Source organism: Saccopteryx bilineata, chromosome 6 (genome assembly GCF_036850765.1).
Source record: "Saccopteryx bilineata isolate mSacBil1 chromosome 6, mSacBil1_pri_phased_curated, whole genome shotgun sequence".
In the NCBI taxonomy this organism is placed as follows: domain Eukaryota; kingdom Metazoa; phylum Chordata; class Mammalia; order Chiroptera; family Emballonuridae; genus Saccopteryx; species Saccopteryx bilineata.
In genome coordinates, this window is record NC_089495.1 from 99,992,336 (window position 1) to 100,011,770 (window position 19,435).

General features: G+C 43.7%; 1 protein-coding gene across 1 annotated transcript in view; it reads right to left on the minus strand.

Moving 5' to 3' along the window:
* Positions 1-14,207, minus strand: part of SUGT1 (SGT1 homolog, MIS12 kinetochore complex assembly cochaperone) — a 52,216-nt gene extending 38,009 nt beyond the window's left edge. Inside the window, exons 1-5 of the mRNA XM_066237019.1 lie at positions 13,962-14,207; positions 13,814-13,871; positions 3,545-3,635; positions 2,458-2,527; positions 654-724 (exon numbers count right to left, since the gene is read on the minus strand). Of these exons, the coding sequence (XP_066093116.1) occupies positions 654-724; positions 2,458-2,527; positions 3,545-3,635; positions 13,814-13,871; positions 13,962-13,999 (328 nt within the window). The 5' untranslated portion in view covers positions 14,000-14,207. The remainder of the gene's footprint in view (positions 1-653; positions 725-2,457; positions 2,528-3,544; positions 3,636-13,813; positions 13,872-13,961) is intronic.
* Between the last annotated feature and the right edge of the window lie 5,228 nt (positions 14,208-19,435).

Consider the following 19,435-nt stretch of genomic DNA (forward strand, 5'->3'; position numbering starts at 1 on the left):
TAAAAACTCACAATACTCTAAGCTTCTCGTTTCTTCTGTGCTTTAGCACAATTTACCTAAACTAACACTTCAAGTAAAAATCTTCATTGTAAGGTTCCCTAAATCAGCAATCTGAATATAAACTTCTGAACATCAGTGCAAATTAAATTTCACTTGTCTATTAGAAAAAAAATAAAGTCTGACCTGTGGTGGCACAGTGGATAGAGCATCAACCTGGGATGCTGAGGACCCAGGCTCAAAACCCTGGGGTTGCCAGCTTGAGCTATGGATTATAGACATAACTCCATTGTCGCTGGCTTGAGCCCAAAGGTCACTGACTTGAGCAAGGGGTCACTGGCTCAGCTGGAGCTCCCTGGTCAAGGCATGTATCAAAAAGCAATCAATTGTCACCCTGTTAAATTTAAATGTCTAAAAAAAAGCAATCAATGGACAACTAAAGTGCTGCAACTATGAATTAATGCTTCTATCTCTTTCCCTTACTTTCTCCCTCACTAAAAAAAAAAAAATTCTGTAATCAACACAAAATACCATTAAAAGGAGAAAAAAATTGGTGTTGGGTTTCTATAATTAACTTGAATGACACAAAATTTAACTATAGTATTTAAGACACAAGAGAATAGATTAATATATTAACATATAATTCTAATACTTACTGTCTAATTTCTGTCCTTCTGTGAAAGTTTGTAAAGCAGCAGCATAGTTTTTTTCATGGTATTCACATATCCTTTGTGAGCATATTAAAAACAAATATCACACACATATGAGATCATGAAAAATAGCCTCCTTCCTAATTAAAATATCCTAGTACTCTCTTTTTCTTCCTTTTTAAAAAATGTATATATATATTAATAAGCCAAGAGATTGTCTAAAGTACTTAACATCTAGTGTAATTACCATTAATATCCAATTTTGGAACTCATTTCAGAAGGACTTTCTTTATTTTAACTGTATACCCTTGCTTAAGCCAAAATATAGTAAGGAATTACAAGAAATTTCTTAAAGAAAAGTCACATCAACAAAAACAAGATGGATACTAAGCACACAGAATATATAGTTTTCATAGCATTAAATGTAGCCTGTCCAGCTGGGTTGTGGAATAGATGCTCTGTAATCAAAGATAGTAAATTCCAAATGAACAAAAAGGAATTTGAGCCTGAACAAGCGGTGGCACGGTAGATGGAGCATCAGACTGGGATGCGGAAGACCCAGGTTCGTGATCCCGAGGTCACCAGCTTGAGCGCAGGCTTATCTGATTTGAGCAAAGCTCACCAGCTTGGCCCCAAGGTCACTGGCTTGAGCAAGGGATACTAGGTCTGCTAAAGGCCTGCGGTCAAGGCACATATGAGAAAGCAATCAGCCTGACCAGGCGGTGGTGCAGTGGATAGAGCGTCGGACTGGGATGCAGAGGACCCAGGTTCGAGACCCCAAGCTTGCCAGCTTGAGCGCGGGCTCATCTGGTTTGAGCAAAAAGCCCACCAGCTTGAACCCAAGATTACTGGTTCCAGCAAGGGGTTACTCAGTCTGCTGAAGGCCCGCGGTCAAGGCACATATGAGAAAGCAATCAATGAACAACTAAGGTGTTGCAACGTGCAACGAAAAACTAATGATTGATGCTTCTCATCTCTCTCTGTTCCTGTCTTTCTGTCCCTGTCTATCCCTCTCTCAGACTTACTGTCTCTGTAAAAAATAAATAAAATTTTAAAAAAAGAAAAAGAAAACAATCAATGAACAACTAAGGTGTCGCAACGAAAAACTGATGATTGATGCTTCTTCTCTCTCTCTGTTCCTGTCTGTCCCTTTCTATCCCTCTGACTCCGTCTCTGTAAAAAAAAAAAAAAAAAAAAAAAAAAAGAATTTGAAATCCATCAGTTTCATTTACACTTTGCAGTTACTTCAATCATTGCTATTTTAAAATATACTAACTATATATCTCCTATCACATACTGCAGTTAATGTAACAGAAGCATAAATTATATTTAAAATTGAATCCTAAAGGCCCTGGACAGCTGGCTCAGTGAATAGAGCACCCTGTGCAGATATCCAGGTTTGATCCCGTCAGGGTACACATGAGAAGCGATCATCTGTCTCTCTCTCCCCCGCTTCTCTCTTCCTTCACTCCTGCAGCCAATGGCTTGGTGGTTGCAGCCAATGGCTCAGTGGTCCAAGCACTGGCCCCAGATGCAGGTTGCTGGGTGGATCCCAGTCAGGGCGCATGCAGGAGGTTGTCTATCTCCCCTCCTCTCACATAAAAAAAATTGTTTTAAATCCTTTTTGTAATAAAGTCTATTTTCTACCTTTATATTTAAATAATAAAGTAAAATAAAAAAGTTGAATCCTATCTCAGCTATAGAATGTATAAATACAAAATATACTAATTATATAAAGCTTACCATTAATTCATTCAATGAACTAAACACCTATTGTCCAGACCCAACAAGAAGAATAGTTATTGCATACCCTTTTCTCAGCATAGCAGTAGGATTATTTGGATTAAGTTCAAGAGATTTCTTCACATCAGCAATAGCATCTATATACCAAAAAGAAAAAAATTTTTTTTAGTCAGAGTTTTTGGATCCTATCAAATATGACATAAACAATTTAAATCAGTCTTAGGTTTTTAGGTTGGAAAAATGGACAATGAGTTTTAAATTAGGAAAAGCTAATTCACAATATAATTTGATAAATATACCCTCATAACTTCTATTAGTCTACTACTTAATTCCCCTTTTAAAGCTCTTCAATGAACAAAGCTGTGTCACAAAATTCATCCCATTTTCTCATTATCATCATTTATGCAATTTGACACAAGGTATTTAATTTTTCCCAAACCAGATTTTCTATCCAGAATAATTCAAGTTACACAATAAAGAAATACAGTCATTATAAAAAATTCAAATAATTTAAAGACTCTGTAAAACAGTAAATATGATGCTACTCTGTTAGCATATCCAATAACCACAAATGAAATCTGTACAAATTCTCCACCTACTGAATGAGGGACACTCATTAAATTTAAATGGCTATTGCTCAACATAAGGTTTGTCTCATTTCAGCTACTTCATGTTGTATGAAAGACTAGTTTAAAAATCCCCGAAGACGATCTCTATTTGACTCATTGTATCTTGAACAAAATTTATAAGTAACAAACAAAAGACTAAGTATGGGCCCTGGCCAGTTGGCTCAGCGGTAGAGCGTCAGCCCAGCATGGGGAAGTCCTGGGTTCAATTCCCGGCCAGGGCGCACAAGAGAAGCACCCATCTGCTTCTCCACCCTTCCCCTTCTCCTTCCTCTCTGTCTCTCTCTTCCCTTCCTGTAGCCAAGGCTTCAGTGGAGCAAAGTTGGCCCAGGCACTGAGAATGGCTCCATGGCCTCTGCCTCAGGCACTAGAATGGCTCCAGTTGCAGCAGAGCATCGCCCCCTGGCGGGCATGCCAGGTGGATCCTGGTCGGGCGCATGTGGGGAGTCTGTCTGCCTCCCCACCTTCTCACTTCTGAAAAATACAAAAGAAAAAAAAAAAGACAGTATGTTTTGTCAGAATAGTTACCACAGTAATTCCCAAGAAGGATGTGACAATAAGATCTTTGACAATAATATTGTGCATCATCTGGTTTCTGTTCCAAAGCGTTAGTCAGCTCCTATAAATACAAACATGATGAGTATAAGTAAATGTTTTTAAAAAGTCATTGAATTCTAATTAAACATGATTTTTAATCAAGTAAACTATTGTCATAAGCTATTTGGAACAAAGATAACAGGGAAACAAGCTTGGAGCTTTTCTTTGCAAGAGGATCAATATCCCCCTTTCTCCTTCCCTCTCCCCACAAAAGCCCACAATCTAATATAATATCTAGGTAAAGCACTTAGCAGTTACTGGCTTATAAGAGGTACTCAATAAATAGTAATTATCACCTCATTTATTCTGAAGAGTTTAGCTGATACACATTGACCATCACAGATTTTTCTCCTAATTTGGAGAAGACTCAAAGATCATGCAGAATTTGAGATGCCTAGAAAATGTGAGGCTGTCCAGTAAAAAAAACAACTTGGAAGTTAAATCTAGAGTTCATAAAGGTTAACAGATCAATAAATACATAATTAAGTTTAGCTGGCCCTCTCCTAGTCTCAGTGAATAGCAGACAACTCTAAGAAATTAGAGCAGCGGGCCATGGCCGGTTGGCTCAGTGGTAGAGCGTCGGCCTGGCGTGCATAAGTCCCTGGTTCGATTCCCGGCCAGGGCACATAGGAGAAACGCCCATCTGCTTCTCCACTCCTCCCCCTCCCCTTCCTCTCTGTCTCTCTCTTCTCCTCCCGCAGCCAAGGCTCCACTGGAGCAAAGTTTGCCCGGGCGCTGGGGATGGCTCCATGGCCTCTGCCTCAGGTGCTAGAATGGCTCTGGTTGCGACAGAACGACGCCCCGGATGGGCAGAGCATCGCCCCCTGGTGGGCATGCCGGGAGGATCCCGGTCGGGCGCATGTGGGAGTCTGTCTGACTGCCTCCCCGTTTCCAGCTTCAGAAAAATACAAAAAAAAAATAAGTTAGAGCAGCGGTTCTCAACCTGTAGGTCGCGACCCCGGCGGGGGTCGAATGACCAAAACACAGGGGTCACCTAAAGCCATCTGTGTTTTGGTTGTTCAACCCCCGCCGGGGTTGCGACCCACAGATTGAGAACCGCTGAATTAGAGGATTCCACTGAAAGGCCAGAGAGAATACCTCATACTACCAAGAGATCAAGAGTTAACATTAGAGAGATTAAATTTTTGCTACCCTGAGCATTCATAGTATGTAAGTGGTAGCTGGAGCAATAACGATCGAAGAAAAGATAGCATGATTAGTGAGACCAAGGACAAATGGAGGCAAATACGAATAATTTGGCTCTCTACCCATTACTTCTTACACCCTAGGGCAGTGGTTCTCAAACTTTTTGATGTCAGGGCACATTTAAAATCCTACAAATAATTGTAGGCGCACTATATACAAGTTTCTGAGAAATATGTTATAACAATTAAGTCAAATATTAAAGAAAAAACTATCAAGTCCAAGCTTGCTCTTACGGTAATTAAATGAAATAAATACAACAAAATTAAATTTATTGACATTAAAAAACATTTTTGTTACTTTTTTTTTTTTGGTATTTTTCTGAAGCTGGAAATGGGGATGCAGTCAAACAGACTCCAGCATGCGCTCGACCGGGATCCACCCGGCATGCCCACCAGGGGGCGATGCTCTGCCCATCTGGGGAGTCGCTCTGCAGCAATCAGAGCCATTCTAGCTCCTGAGGCAGAGGCCATGGAGCTATCCTCAGCGCTCGGCCAAACTTTGCTCTAGTGGAGCCTTGGCTGCGGGAGGGGAAGAAAGAGACAGAGAGGAAGGAGAGGAGGAGGGGTGGAGAAGCAGATGGGCACTTCTCCTGTGTGCCCTGGCCGGGAATTGAACCCGGGACTACTGCACACCAGGCCGATGCTCTACCACTGAGCCAACCGGCCAGGGCCTTATGTTACATTTTTATGATTTTTAGACTTTTTAAAAAAGGGTTAAAAAATAAAGACAAAAAAGTAATCTTTTTACATATATAGGTACATTCTTAGTAAGATTTAGTAAATTCGGCAGGTCCCAATGAGAATGTGTTTTTTCATTCTTGCATTTATGAGAAACATGAGCCTGATGTGTCATAGAGATTTCTTCAATGTTTGGGCATATTTTTGAAAGGCAAACTTTCATTTCCTCATCAATACATTGAAGAATTCCTCTTTTCACTCTTAATTGTGTTAAGTGCAGAAAACCCCCACCATACATATCATGTTAACCTTACACCAAACAAAGGAGAGAAGAAACTTGCCTCCAGTCTTTCCGGGGACATGGGGGTAGTGTAAACAATCCAGCACCACAGCTTAACAGCCTCCTACAACCTAATCAGGCAAGTGAGGTGGGGGTTGAGCAGACTGTCAGCTTACAGCCAATTTCCCACACCTCTGTGCCCCAAAAACCTAAACTCCAGAAACCCTGTTAGTTTTTTGGTCACCAACAGGCACATATTTCTCTGGAATACCATAGGGAACACCTGGAAATCTTCTAGGGCAGTGGTCCCCAACTTTTTGGGCCACGGACTGGTTTAATGTCAGAAAATATTTTCACTGACCGGCCTTTAGGGTGGGACTGATAAATGTATCATGTGACCGAGACAAGCATCAAGGGTGAGTCTTAGACGGATGTAACAGAGGGAATCTGTTCGTTTTTTTAAATAAAACATCGGCCTGACCTATGGTGGCGCAGTGGATAAAGCGTCAACCTGGAAATGCTGAGGTCGCCGGTTTGAAACCCGGGGCTTGCCTGGTCAAGGCACATATGGGAGTTGATGCTTCCAGCTCCTCCCTCCCTTCTCTCTCTCTCTGTCTCTCCTCTCTCTCTCCTCTCTAAAATGAATATAAAAATAAAATAAAACATCATTCAGACTTAAATATAAATAAAACGGAAATAATGTAAGTTATTTATTCTTTCTCTGTGGACCTGTACCAAATGGCCCACCGACCGGTACTGGTCCGCGGCCCGAGGGGTTGGGGACCACTGTTCTAGGGCACACACTTTGAAAACCACTGCCCTGGGGATTTGGTAGACTTAAAAGGTAAAAATTATGTCAATAGCCACACCTGACCTGGCTTTAACCAAACAGTGTGATGATTCTCAGAAAGCAATGAATATTATACTTGGTAGTCATATACCTAAAAGCCAAACCACTTTTTACCATCTTCACCCTTACTGACCTGATGCAGAATAAAAATCAGATCTTGTTACTATGTCTCTGCCCAAAATTCTCCAATGTCTTTCCACCTGACCCAGAGCAGAAGCCTAAGTCCTTCTAATGCCCCAAAGGCCCTTCTTGATATGACTCTGCTATCACTCTGATGTCATCTTTTACTACTTTCCTCCTTACTCCTCCATTCTAGCCCAATGGCCTCCTTGCTCTTCACACACGAGCAGGACTCTGCACCTGACGCTCCCCACTAGAATGCTCTTCCCCTAGATGTAGATTCATTCCCTCATGTCCTAGTTACTCTGACAAGACTGTGCCAGAGACAGGACTCACATCCAGTTCTGATTCCAAATTGGACTTTAACCACTAAATGGCACTATCTCTTGGTCAAGTTTCTTTACTCCAAGTTTTTTCCGCATACCATCTGACACTGGTATTGTTTTCTAATACTTTGAAATTCCTAAATAATACCATCTTGTACTAAACTTTCAATTTTGAAAACAGCTGATAGCATCTTTCCTATCTATTCAAATATATCTGCAAACCAAATTTCTAGCCTCTCCTCAGCAAAACAGATATACCATGGGTCCAGAAGGCTGTTTGTTATATATACTAATATCTAAATCAGCAATTCAAAACTGTTTTTAAACAAATATTATGTAACCAAGATAGGCCCAACACTGCACATATGAACATAAGTAACATTCCTTTTCTTAAAAAGGTAAAAATGCCTGACCAGGCGGTGGCACAGTGGCTAGAGCGTCAGACTGGGATGCGGAAGACCCAGGTTCGAGACCCCGAGGTTGCCAGCCTGAACACGGGCTCATCTGGCTTGAGCAAAAAGCTCACCAGCTTGGACCCAAGGTCGCTGGCTCGAGCAAGGGGTTACTTGGTCTGCTGAAGGACCATGGTCAAGGCACATATGAGAAAGCAGTCAATGAACAACTAAGGTGTCGCAACGAGAAACCGATGATAGATGCTTCTCATCTCTCTCCGTTCCTGTCTGTGCCTATCTATCCCTCTCTCTGACTCTCTCTCTGTCCCTGTAAAAAAAAAAAAGTCAGGTAAAAACTTATGAATTTCAAACAACCAACTTGCAAATGACCTTTGAAAGCATAAACCAACTGTTGGTTAAGAAGGGCAATTTATGGTGACTCAGTTAAAGAAACCAAGCGATTGACTTATTAGGCTGTTACATAAAACGTTACCAAAAAACTACTGAGCACGAACTGAACATTATGATACATAAACTTGTAAATCATGAATAAACCACAATAATCAATTTATTTTGAATAAGCAATATACAATATAAGAAAACCATAAAGCCCTGGCCGGTTGGCTCAGTGGTAGAGCGTCGGCCTGGCGTGCGGGGGACCCGGATTCGATTCCCGGCCAGGGCACACAGGAGAGGCACCCATTTGCTTCTCCACCCCCTCTCCTTCCTCTCTGTCTCTCTCTTCCCCTCCCGCAGCCAAGACTCCATTGGAGCAAAGATGGCCCGGGCGCTGGGGATGGCTCCTTGGCCTCTGCCCCAGGCGCTAGAGTGGCTCTGGTCGTGGCAGAGCGACACCCCGGAGGGGCAGAGCATCGCCCCCTCGTGGGCGAGCCGGGTGGATCCCAGTCGGGCACATGCGGGAGTCTGTCTCTCCCCGTTTCCGGCTTCAGAGAAATACAAAAAAAAAAAAAAAAAAGTTGCTGGCTGCTAGAGACAAGGGAGGAATCTCAAAAGGCAAAAACTTCAGTGCTAACATTTGGATCAGAGTGGCAAAAAGCTATTACTTAACAGAGATCAATGTGAAACATACTGTAAACATGTCCCAAGATATATTTACTCATATAAAATGAGATGTTACAAACAATTTATAGTTCTCAAAAAAAAAATCCTAGTAAACTATGAAATATAAGTTATGCTGAAATCTTTACTAAAACAATGGTGAGAGAAGTACCTGGTAACCCAGAATAGGGGAAAACTTCTTAGGGCAATAAGACTGTTTCAGACTTGAATCTCTTAGAAACAATTTTCCAAGTCTTTAAAATTTTAAGCTCTTTCAAAATGCTACTCAACAATGACCCTGACTGGCTTTCTCAGTGGATAGAGCATCAGCCTGGCGTAAGGATGTCCCAGGTTTGATTCCTGGTGAGGGCACACAAGAGAAGTGACCATGTGCATCTCTCTCTCTCCCCCTCCTCTCCCTCTTCTCCTGCAGCCAGTGGCTTGACTGGTTTGAGCGTCAGCCCCAGGCACTGAGGATGGCAAGGTTGGTCCCAGTGCATAAGCCTCAGGTGCTAAAAATCACTCAGCTGATTTGAGCATCTGCCCCAGACGGGGTTGCTGGGTGGGTCCCAGTCAGGGCATATGCAGGAGTCTGTCTATCTCTCCTCCTCTTAAAATAATAATAATAATAATAGTAATAATAAAATGCTACTCAACAAGGTAAATGGTTATTAAGGTTAAAAGCAAAAGCAGCCTTGCTCAGACTGACAGAAAGCTTAAAGGCCTTGGCCTTGGCCGGTTGGCTCAGCGGTAGAGCGTTGGCCTGGTGTGCGGGGGACCCGGGTTCGATTCCTGGCCAGGGCACATAGGAGAAGCGCCCATTTGCTTCTCCACCCCCCCCCTTCCTCTCTGTCTCTCTCTTCCCCTCCCGCAGCCAAGGCTCCATCGGAGCAAAGATGGCCCGGGCGCTGGGGATGGCTCCTTGGCCTCTGCCCCAGGCGCTAGAGTGGCTCTGGTGGCGTCCCTCCCCCCCTCCGAGGGGCAGAGCATCGCCCCCTGGTGGGCAGAGCATCGCTCCTGGTGGTCATGCCGGGTGGATCCCCGTCGGGAGAATGCGGGAGTCTGTCTGACTGTCTCTCCCCGTTTCCAGCTTCAGAAAAATACAAAAAAAAAGAAAGTTTAAAGGCCTTTAATTCTGGGTATCTCAATTCGATTTCATTTTCTGTTTTCTTCCAGCCACAGCCAATTCCCAATTATGGATGATAAACAGTATCAACCCTACTTCCTTCCTAAAATACTCAATGCTGCTGGAGAAAACTCATAACCATGCAAAACCGGTACCAATGCACATTTATGCTAACCAGCTATGCTCTCAACAAGGTTATTTGTGATCTGCTACCAAACATTTAATTATATCATACACCCCCAGTCCTACCCCCCTCCAGAAGATGACCATAATGTATTTAACCCAGGGACTTATCACTTCTAAACGGTACAACCTTGAGCAAGTTAATCTCTTTAGCCTCAACTTCCTTTTTAAAATACAAATACCTACACCTCACAGTTGTTTCAAAAATTACAGTTAAGAGTCATTATGCACATCTGAGTACCTACCACATCCCAGGCACTACACTAAGAACACATGGCAAACAAGATACACAAAATTTCTGCTCTCTTGATGTTTACATTAGGGCCCAAATTAAATACAGGGTGATTAAAAAGACAGTTTCTCTGAGAAGGTTGACATTTCTAAGGTGATGAGTATCCCCAGGCAAAACATGAAATAGGTCAGACAGAGTAAGTATATTTTAGGCAAAAAGAACTACAACTCCAAAGGCCACTCAACAGGATTAAGCATGACAAATTCAAGTAACAAAAAGCCAGCCAGTGTGGCTTGAACATAGACAGCAAAAAAACTCCAAGATGCCTACTTCAAGAGCCTCAATATGTGCCTTATGTTACTTATCTTCATAATGACCCTTTCGAAGTCCTCTATTTGCAATTTAGAGACAGAAATTATAATCCAGAGTGATAACAGGAACTTTCTTGAGGTTACAAAATTATCATGAAAACAGGATTAGACACAACAGTCATGCCAACTGTTAGAATAAATACAATGGAATACTACATAGCCACTAAAAAGAACTACCACTTCATACGACAATATGGTCCTCACCCAATGTTTGAAGCAAGACAGAGTGCCCTATATTCAACTGAATACTTCACCTATGGTTCTATTTTCATGAAGTTCAAGAACAAGTGAAACTTGCCCAACCAGGCAGTGGCGCAGTGGATGGGAGTGTCCTACTGGGACATGGAGGAGCCAGGTTCGAAACTCCAGGTTGCCAGCTTAAGCGCAGGCTCATCTGGTTTGAGCAAGTATCACCAGCTTGAACCCAAGGTCGCTGGCTTGAGCAAGGGGTCACTCGGTCTGCTGTAACCCCTGTAGCCCCCTGGTCAAAGCACATATGACAAAGCAATCAATGAATAACTAAGGTGCAGTAACGAAGAATTGATGCTTCTCATCTCTCTCCCTTCCTGTCTGTCCCTCTCTCTGTCTCTGTCACAAAATAAATAAATAAATAAATAAAAAATAAATAAGAACAAGTGAGCTCACTGACAGTGATGGAGGTCACAATAAGGGCTGTCTAGTGGGAAAGGGGAATTATTGGCTGGGAAAAAGTACTAAAGAACTTTGCTTGGATGAAAATGTTCTATATATGTATTGATCTGCGTGATGTACACCTATGTAAAACAAGAACTTCATTAGTTGCAGACTTCAGATGTGTTATCTACATGTCAAATTTCAATTAAAAGTAAATTAAGTGAGATGGAAAGTGACAAAAATATCCTTCAAAAGCAATTTTTATATAAACTGATTTCCAAAAGTGGCACTGAACCTAAGAGGACCATAACAAATGTAAATTCTGAAAATAGCTATCTAGCTGATATGAGGAATTGTGGAGAAAAACTCTCAGCATCATTGTTATACTACTCAGTAACAGTATTCTACTACTGACCCCAGAGGTCTCACTAGGAAACACCATAATACAACTGATTGATTAATCAACCATTTTATTTGAAGGACTTCATATACAGATCCAAAAATCATATTCTGGCCTAAGAGAAACTAAGGCAGTGGTAGTCAACCTGGTCCCTACTACCCACTAGTGGGCATTCCAGCTTTCAAGGTGGGCGGTAGCAGAGCAACCAAAGTATAAATAAAAAGATAGATTTGCCTGACCAGGTGGTGGTGCAGTGGATAGAGCATCGGACTGGGATGCAGAAGACCCAGGTTAGAGACCCCAAGGTTGCCAGCTTGAGCGTGGGCACATCTGGTTTGAGCAAAAGCTCATCAGCTTGGACCTAAGGTCGCTGGCTCGAGCAAGAGGTTACTCAGTCTGCTGAAGGCCCGTGGTCAAGGCACATATGAGAAAGCAATCAATGAACAACTAAGGTGTCGCAATGAAAAACTGATAATTGATGCTTCTCATCTCTCTCCATTCCTGTTTATCCCTGTCTATCCCTCTCTCTGACTCTCTGTCTCTGTAAAAAAAAAAAAAAAAAAAAGAAAAAAGAAATTACTTCATTTCTCACAAGGAAACAAGTCATGAACCCTTCTAAAAGGGCACAGAATCTTGAAAATACTCTGGTTCAAATACCCCATTTGACTAATACAAAAAAAAAATAGATTTCACTAGAGTAAGTTGTTTTATAAAGATTTATTCTGCCAAACTTAGTGAAAATTCGACATAAAGTACTTGGTAATTATTATTATATGCTTTAACTGCTTTATAAATTTTATAAAGTAAAGTTACTTCCCTACTTTATAAATCACCATTACTGTGGAACCAGTGGGCGGTTAGAAAATTTTACTACTAACAGAGACACAAAAGTGGGCGGTAGGTATAAAAAGGTTGACTACCCGGGAACTAAGGGATCTAGCCTGTAGTTTCCTCCCCACCTCATCTCAGACACCCTTTTCATCCCACTCTAGTGGAATGAGCATTTTTGCTGCTCCTTGTACAGGCCAGCTTCATTTCTATATCAGGACCTCCGCAATGAATCCTTTTCCTGCCTGGAATGCTTTCTCCAGAGCTTCCAAGCTCATTCCCACAGGTCTCTGCTCAAATGTCATCTTCTCAGAGAGACTCTACTACCATGTGGCAAATTATTTCTAGAAGTCATAGGTAGGAAAAGATTGTCTTGCCTCAAATTGCTAATCTTAGGTATGTTAGATTATAACAACAGAACTGGGTTTGGTTTCTTTTCCTAGTGTTTCAAAACATGAAACCCCTGGCTAAATTTTGTGACCCACTGCATCATGTATCCTTAGCTTGTGCTCTTTATTACTTTGTATTATTTAACTCTTAGTCTTTCACTTCACACAAACACAGAGTGCCTGGTAAGTCAGTTACATATATAAATAAGCAATTGGTATCTTGCACACAGCAACTCCAAAAAATATTGTTTTAATGAATAAGCAAATGAATCAATAATAAACAGTGGCAGGACATCTGGAAATATTCAGGGACAGACAGGGGAGAAAAAGTTGTTATGGTAAACGGAATTCATACACTTGCACATCACCTGGTACCTAAGGGTGACAAGGATAATTGTCAAACGAAAAAATGAATTAAATATAATTAAGCCTAGATATTACTTTTTCTTCTAGTCAAATGCCATTAAAAGGCCCTGGCCGGTAGACTCAGTGGTAGAGCATTGCCCGCGTATGGGCATCCCGGTTCGATTCCAGGTGAGGGCACACTGAAGGAGCAACCATCTGCTTCTCCACTCCTCCCTCTCTCCCTTCTCTCTTTCTCCCTTCCCCTCCTGTACCCACAGCTTGGTAGGTGCAAGGCGGCCGGGCGCTGAGGATGGCTCCACGGCCTCCTGCCTCGAGCGCCAAATATAGCTTCGTTGCCCAGCAACGGAGCACCGGCCTCAGATGGGCAGAGCATGCCCGGTAGGGGGCTTGCCGGGTGGATCCCTGTCCAGGCGCATGCGGGAGTGTGTCACTCTACCTCTCCACTTTCACCTAAGGAAAGATAAATAAACAAATAGTCATTTTTTAAAAATCCTCCCAGGCCAACTATAGATGTCAACTACAGAAACGGACAAGGTTTTTCTAAAGAGCTGCGAGGATGCAGAAACGGCCCAGGAGCGGGAGGGGGCCAGTCCAGGGGTCGGGGGTAACGGCGACACTAAGGGACAGAGAAAGGAGAGGCAGAGGGTGTCACTGCCAGGACCGAGACACCGCGAAAACAGCCGACCTGGCCACAGGAAGGCGTATGCTGGGAGATGTGGCTTCCCCCATAGAAGAGAGGAAGGTTGAGACGGGTTCGCTCACCTCTAACGCCGCCTGGGGGTCCTCGTCGATAAGAGCATCTGAGAAGCTCCGGAAAAACCTGACAGGAAAACAACGACTTCAGTGGGGCTCACTAACCGAAGAAAGGGGGAGGGAGAGTAAAAATCAATAGCAAGAGGAAAACACGGACCTCTGGGACGTTGCAGGTCCTGCTGCAGCCGCCGCCATCCCGAAAAGTCACTGTTACTATTGCTGCAGCTGCTACAACAGAGGTTACCAGGTTCGCCGCCGCCCAAGGGGGAAACTTCTGGAGAAACACCAACCGAGCTTCCGTCCTAAGTAGCCAACGAGCAGACACGCAGCGTGTCGCCTGGAGGAGGGGAGGCGCAAGGCCGGCGCAAGGCTCTCTGGGATCTTGGAGGACCGACTCTCCCGGCTCAACCAACTTCCGGTTACGCGTGCTCCCAGTCCCCGCCCCTCGCAGCCTTGGTTCCCTAGGCCTTTGCCGTTGCTGTGGGTCCTCTTTCACCACGCGCCCGCACTCCGACGGGAATTTCTGGGATAGAAGCTTGAGCTTTTGTAATGCACTGCCGTCCCTCAGGAAGGTGTGCTTTTGGGGGTGTTTGTTAATAACAAGGCAGGTCGCGCTCCATTGTCATAATTTACCAAAGTTTTCAAGGTTGCCGGAGGCAGCCAAGCCTTAAGTGCCCAGTGACGTCATTCGCTGCTGCCTGTTCTTTCCTGGGATCAAGTTCCCGGATGGCAGCCAGTCTCTCCAGGGATCTTGGCGCTGGGAACCCAAACGGGGTAGGACCCTCCGGAAGTCGTTCTGCCTTTTCAGAGGCTATAGATAGGACTAAACCTTTGGTTCCGGTGCGGTGGGCTGTCCCATTCCCCAGAACTTTCCACCGGCCCAGGTTTTCTTCTTGGTTGTCTTCTGAGATTAAGGAAAACTTGTTCCTTCGGAAGGCACTGAATGGATGGAGGAAGGTGGCTTGAAGTCTCAGAGCTGCTTTACTGTGCAACCTAGTTGGTCAGGCTTTTCCTCACTGGCCTTTGACGCATGCAAATCTGGTGAAAGAAGATTCGAGCAAGTTACTGTGGACCAGAGTGGGAGGAGTAAAAGGAGTGGGAGTAAGCGGCTCAGTCAGTAGAGGGCAACAGGTAGATGAACTTGAGTGTTAGCACCCCTCAAATCTAAACTAAGCCCTAGGATTCAAAGATGTTACTGCCATCCGGAAACTTAAGCCGGTGCTGTTCTAAGTGGTAAAATGAAAGAAGGGGAATAGTTTGTGATAGCAAGGTGGATCATTTACTGGAATATAAGCTAATATAGAAATAGATTCCTTAAAATGTGATAATTGTTACCCTCGAAGTTAGAATTAGAATTAGTTGATCAACATGGAAAAGGTAATTCATAATATGACTTCTGTTAGAAAACATAACAGAACGCTAAAATTAGTAAAGCCAGAATTTAAGTTATGTTGTATCAGAACAGCGAGAAGCAGATGTTCTGACACACAATCAAGAAGCCAAATTAAGAAATTAAGGAGTTTTTATTAACGCCGGCTGCGTGACCACATGGAGACCGAAGCCTTTCAAATCTTGTGGTCCGGACTACAGTCTGGGACTAGCTTTTTAAGGCAAAATTACATACTGATTGAGGAATGGGAAGGAGAGGAAGCATAGCAGTAGGACAAAGCAGTGAAACAAGCTTTGTTACAATGTTTATAGGGTTAGTTCAGGGAGAAACATTCTGAGAATACCTGCAACCTTGCAAAGCTAGCCCAAGGCCACAGTCTGGGAGACCAGCCTCAAGGCCAGGAATAGGGAGTCTTTTTAGAAAAGTAACTCCTGCCAAAAGTCTCTTTGTTTTAGAGAAAGTAAGTTCTGCTAAGAGTTATTCATGCTAAGGTCCTTTTTTTTTTTTTTAATAATAATTTTATTTTTTTAATGGGGTGACATCAATAAATCAGGATACATATATTCAAAGATAACATGTCCAGGTTATCTTGTTCAATTATGTTGCATACTCATCACCCAAAGTCAGATTGTCCTCTGTCACCTTCTATCTAGTTTTCTTTGTGCCCCTCCCCCTCCCCCTTTCCCTCTCCCTCTCCCTCTCCCCCCCTCGCCCCCCCCCCATACTTTCTTTTCTATATTTCAGTTAGAAGCAGACTGGCTGAACAGGTGAGCAACTGCCAGGTCGTAAAGACATAGAAGTGTGGTCTGCTGAGCAGCTTGGATGTGATTCTCCTAATAATGCTAACCATTATAGGATTTTTTATCAAAATAGGCAGTAGGCCTGACCAGGTGGTCGCGCAGTGGATAGAGCATCGGACTGGTATGCAGAGGACCTGGGTTCGAGACCCCGAAGTCACCAGCTTGAGCGCGGGCTCATCCAGTTTGAGCAAGGCTCACCAGCTTGAGCCCAGGGTCACTGACTCAAGCAAGGGGTCACTCGGTCTGCTATAGCCCCCCGGTCAAGGCACATATAAGAAGTCAATCAATGGACAATTAAGGAACCGCAACGAAGAATTTATATTTCTCACCTCTCTCCCTTCCTATCTGTCTGTCCCTCTCTCTGACTCTGTCTCTGCCACAAAAAAAAAAAAGGCAGAAGCCTGACCAGGCGGTGGCGCAGTGGATAGAGCGTCTGACTGGGATGTGGAAGGACCCAGGTTCAAGACCCCGAGGTCACCAGCTTGAGCGCAGGCTCATCTGGCTTGAGCAAAAAAGCTCACCAGCTTGGACCCAAGGTCACTGGCTCGGACAAGGGGTTACTCGGTCTGCTGAAGGCCCGCAGTCAAGGCACATATGAGAAAGCAATCAATGAACAACTGAGGTATCACAACGAAAAATTGATGATTGATGCTTCTTATCTCTCTCTGTTCCTGTCTGTCCCTAAGACTCTCTCTGACTCTCTCTCTGTCCCTGTAAAAAAAAAAAAAAAAAAAAAAAAAAAAAAAAAAAAGCAGTAACAGTCAAATTTGCATTTTAAAGTATATTATGATGTCTGTGCTTGGGAAGAAGGATTAAAGGGTAAAGGAGAATAGCTGTTGGGAGACAACTGCTGTTTGACAAGTATGGGAAAGTGTGGGAGACTGCAAGTGGCAAAGCCCTTTGCAGTTTGAGGTTTAGCAAAAGGCTAAGTTCTCCCCCCGCCCCTCCATATTGGCTAAGAAGGTGAGTATTTGCACTCATCCCATCCCCCCCACTTCACTTGCTTACTTAGTTGCTAAAAGCAATATAGATGCCCTTCCTCTCACCCTTTGTTCTTATGTTGGTTGGAGGGTTTCTGCACTTGGGAGAATTCTTGGGTTGCCTTGGAGATGTGTGACTATGTATTGGAGACTTCCTTATTTGCATATGCCTATATAATAAAGCAAACTGGAGGCTGTTTTGCTCTGACTTGCCATCAGCTTGCAGAGGCCTCCTGATCCCCTCCTATTTCTCTTTAAGCCTGTTTTCATTCTGCATGGTTCTCACTCAGGACCTGGAATTACTACTAGCCACTCAGGTTAGTGGCAAGGAAGCAAATAATCAAATCAGTAGGAGGCAGATTGACAATAGAACACCAAAGAGAATATTATATACATGGGACCCCCACATAAATGAGAGTCAGAGACCATGAATACCTGAGAGGGTCAGATATAGAAAAGTATGTAAGACATTCTGAGCTAGTGATGAGGTAAGATGCCTTGGGGACTTCCAAAGGTCGTTGCAGTATGATAAGACCAGCTGTTCAGTAATTAGTAGTTTCCCCATACCCTATAAATAGGTCAAAAGAAGTTATCTCATAATTTCTTATGGACAAGGCCTCTAATTTAAATTCTTCTAGGTACTTGGGGGAGGAGGGCAGAAGTTTCTCTTGACCCTGAAGCTAAAATTGCCTTTACCTCAATCTGCATACCATTGAGGCACATCTTGGTGTGGCTCATTCTGGGCCCCCAAACAGGCCAAAGTGGATCATATAGCTCAGGGATTGTAGGCATGGAGAGAAAGGTAAGAATTACAGAAAAATTTGAGGTAAAACTATATGGGTTTGCTTATGTTTTATGATTAATGCTTTTTGTATCATATATAATGAAAACTTTCCCTATGCCAAGGCCATGAAGATATTTCCAGTATTTTCTTCTAGATGCTTTATTATTTTATTTCACTTTCAGCTCTGATTTGTCTCGTTAATTTTTGCGAAAGGTATGATGTTAGAATCAAGGTTTAATTTCCCCCACATGTATATCCAATTGACTCAGTCTTACTTATTAAAAAATGCTGCCATTTGTCATTTTCCCCACTAACTTCTCCTTTTTTAATATTTTTTGGCCCTGGCCAGCTGGCTCAGTGGAGAGAGCATGGGCCCAGCATGTGGATGTTCCAGGTTCGATCCTCAGTCAGGGCACACTTGAGAATGACATCTGTTTCTGTTTCACTTTTTCTCCTCCTTCTCTTTCTCTTGCCCTTGTATCCAGTGGCTCCATAAGTTTGAGTGTCAACCCCTGGCACTGAGAATAGCTCAGTTGATTTGAGCATCAGCCCCAGATGGGGGTTATCGGGTGGATTCCGGTTGAAGTGCATGTAGGAAGGAATCTGTCTCCCCTCCTCTCACTTAAAATAATAAAAATACTGACCAGGTGGTGGCGCAGTGGATAAAATAATAAAAATAATAATTTTGTGAAACCCTGGCCAGTTGGCTCAGTGGTAAAGCATTGGCCCGCATGTGGATGTCCCAGGTTAAATTCCCAGTCAGAAGTCCTGGGTTCGATTCCCAGCCAGAGCACATAGGAGAAGCACCCATCTGCTTCTCGACCCTTCCCCCTCTCCTTCCTCTCTGTCTCTCTCTTCCCCTCCTGCAGCCAAAGCTCCATTGGAGCAAAGTTGGCCCGGGCACTGAGGACGGCTCCATGGCCTCTGCCTCAGGCACTAGAATGGCTCCAGGTGCAATCTAGCAATGCCCCAGATGGGCAGAGCATCGCCCACTGGTGGGCATGCTGGGTGGATCCTGGTTGGACACATGCAGGAGTTTGTCTGACTGCCTCCCCGCTTCTCACTTAGGAAAAATACAAAAACAAAAAAATAAATAAATTCCCAGTCAGGGCACACAGGAGAAGTGCCCATCTGCTTCTCCACCCTTCCATTCCTCTCCCTCCTGCTCTCTCTCTGTACTTCTTCCCCTCCTGCAGCCATGGCTCAATTGGAGTGAGTTGGCCCCGGGTGCTGAGGATGGCTCTATAGCCTGAGGCACTAAAATATGCTTCCGGCATGACCTGTGGTGGCACAGTGGATAAACCATTGACCTGGAATGCTGAGGTTGCCGGTTCAAAACCCCAGACTTGGCCTGACCTGTGGTGGCGCAGTGGATAAAGTGTCGACCTGGAAATGCTGAGGTCGCCGGTTCGAAACCCTGGGCTTGCCTGGTCAAGGCACATATGGGAGTTGATGCTTCCTGCTCCTCTCCCCTTCTCTCTCTCTCCTTTCTAAAATGAATAAAAAATAAAAAACAAAAAATAAAAAACAAAAAAAAAAAACCAGACTTCCCTGGTCAAGGCACATGTGGGAGTTGATGCTTCCTGCTCCTCCCCTCTCCTCTCTCTCCCCTCTCCTCTCTCTAAAAATGAATAAAGTCTAAAAAAAATGGCTCCATGCCCTGGCCAGTTGGCTCAG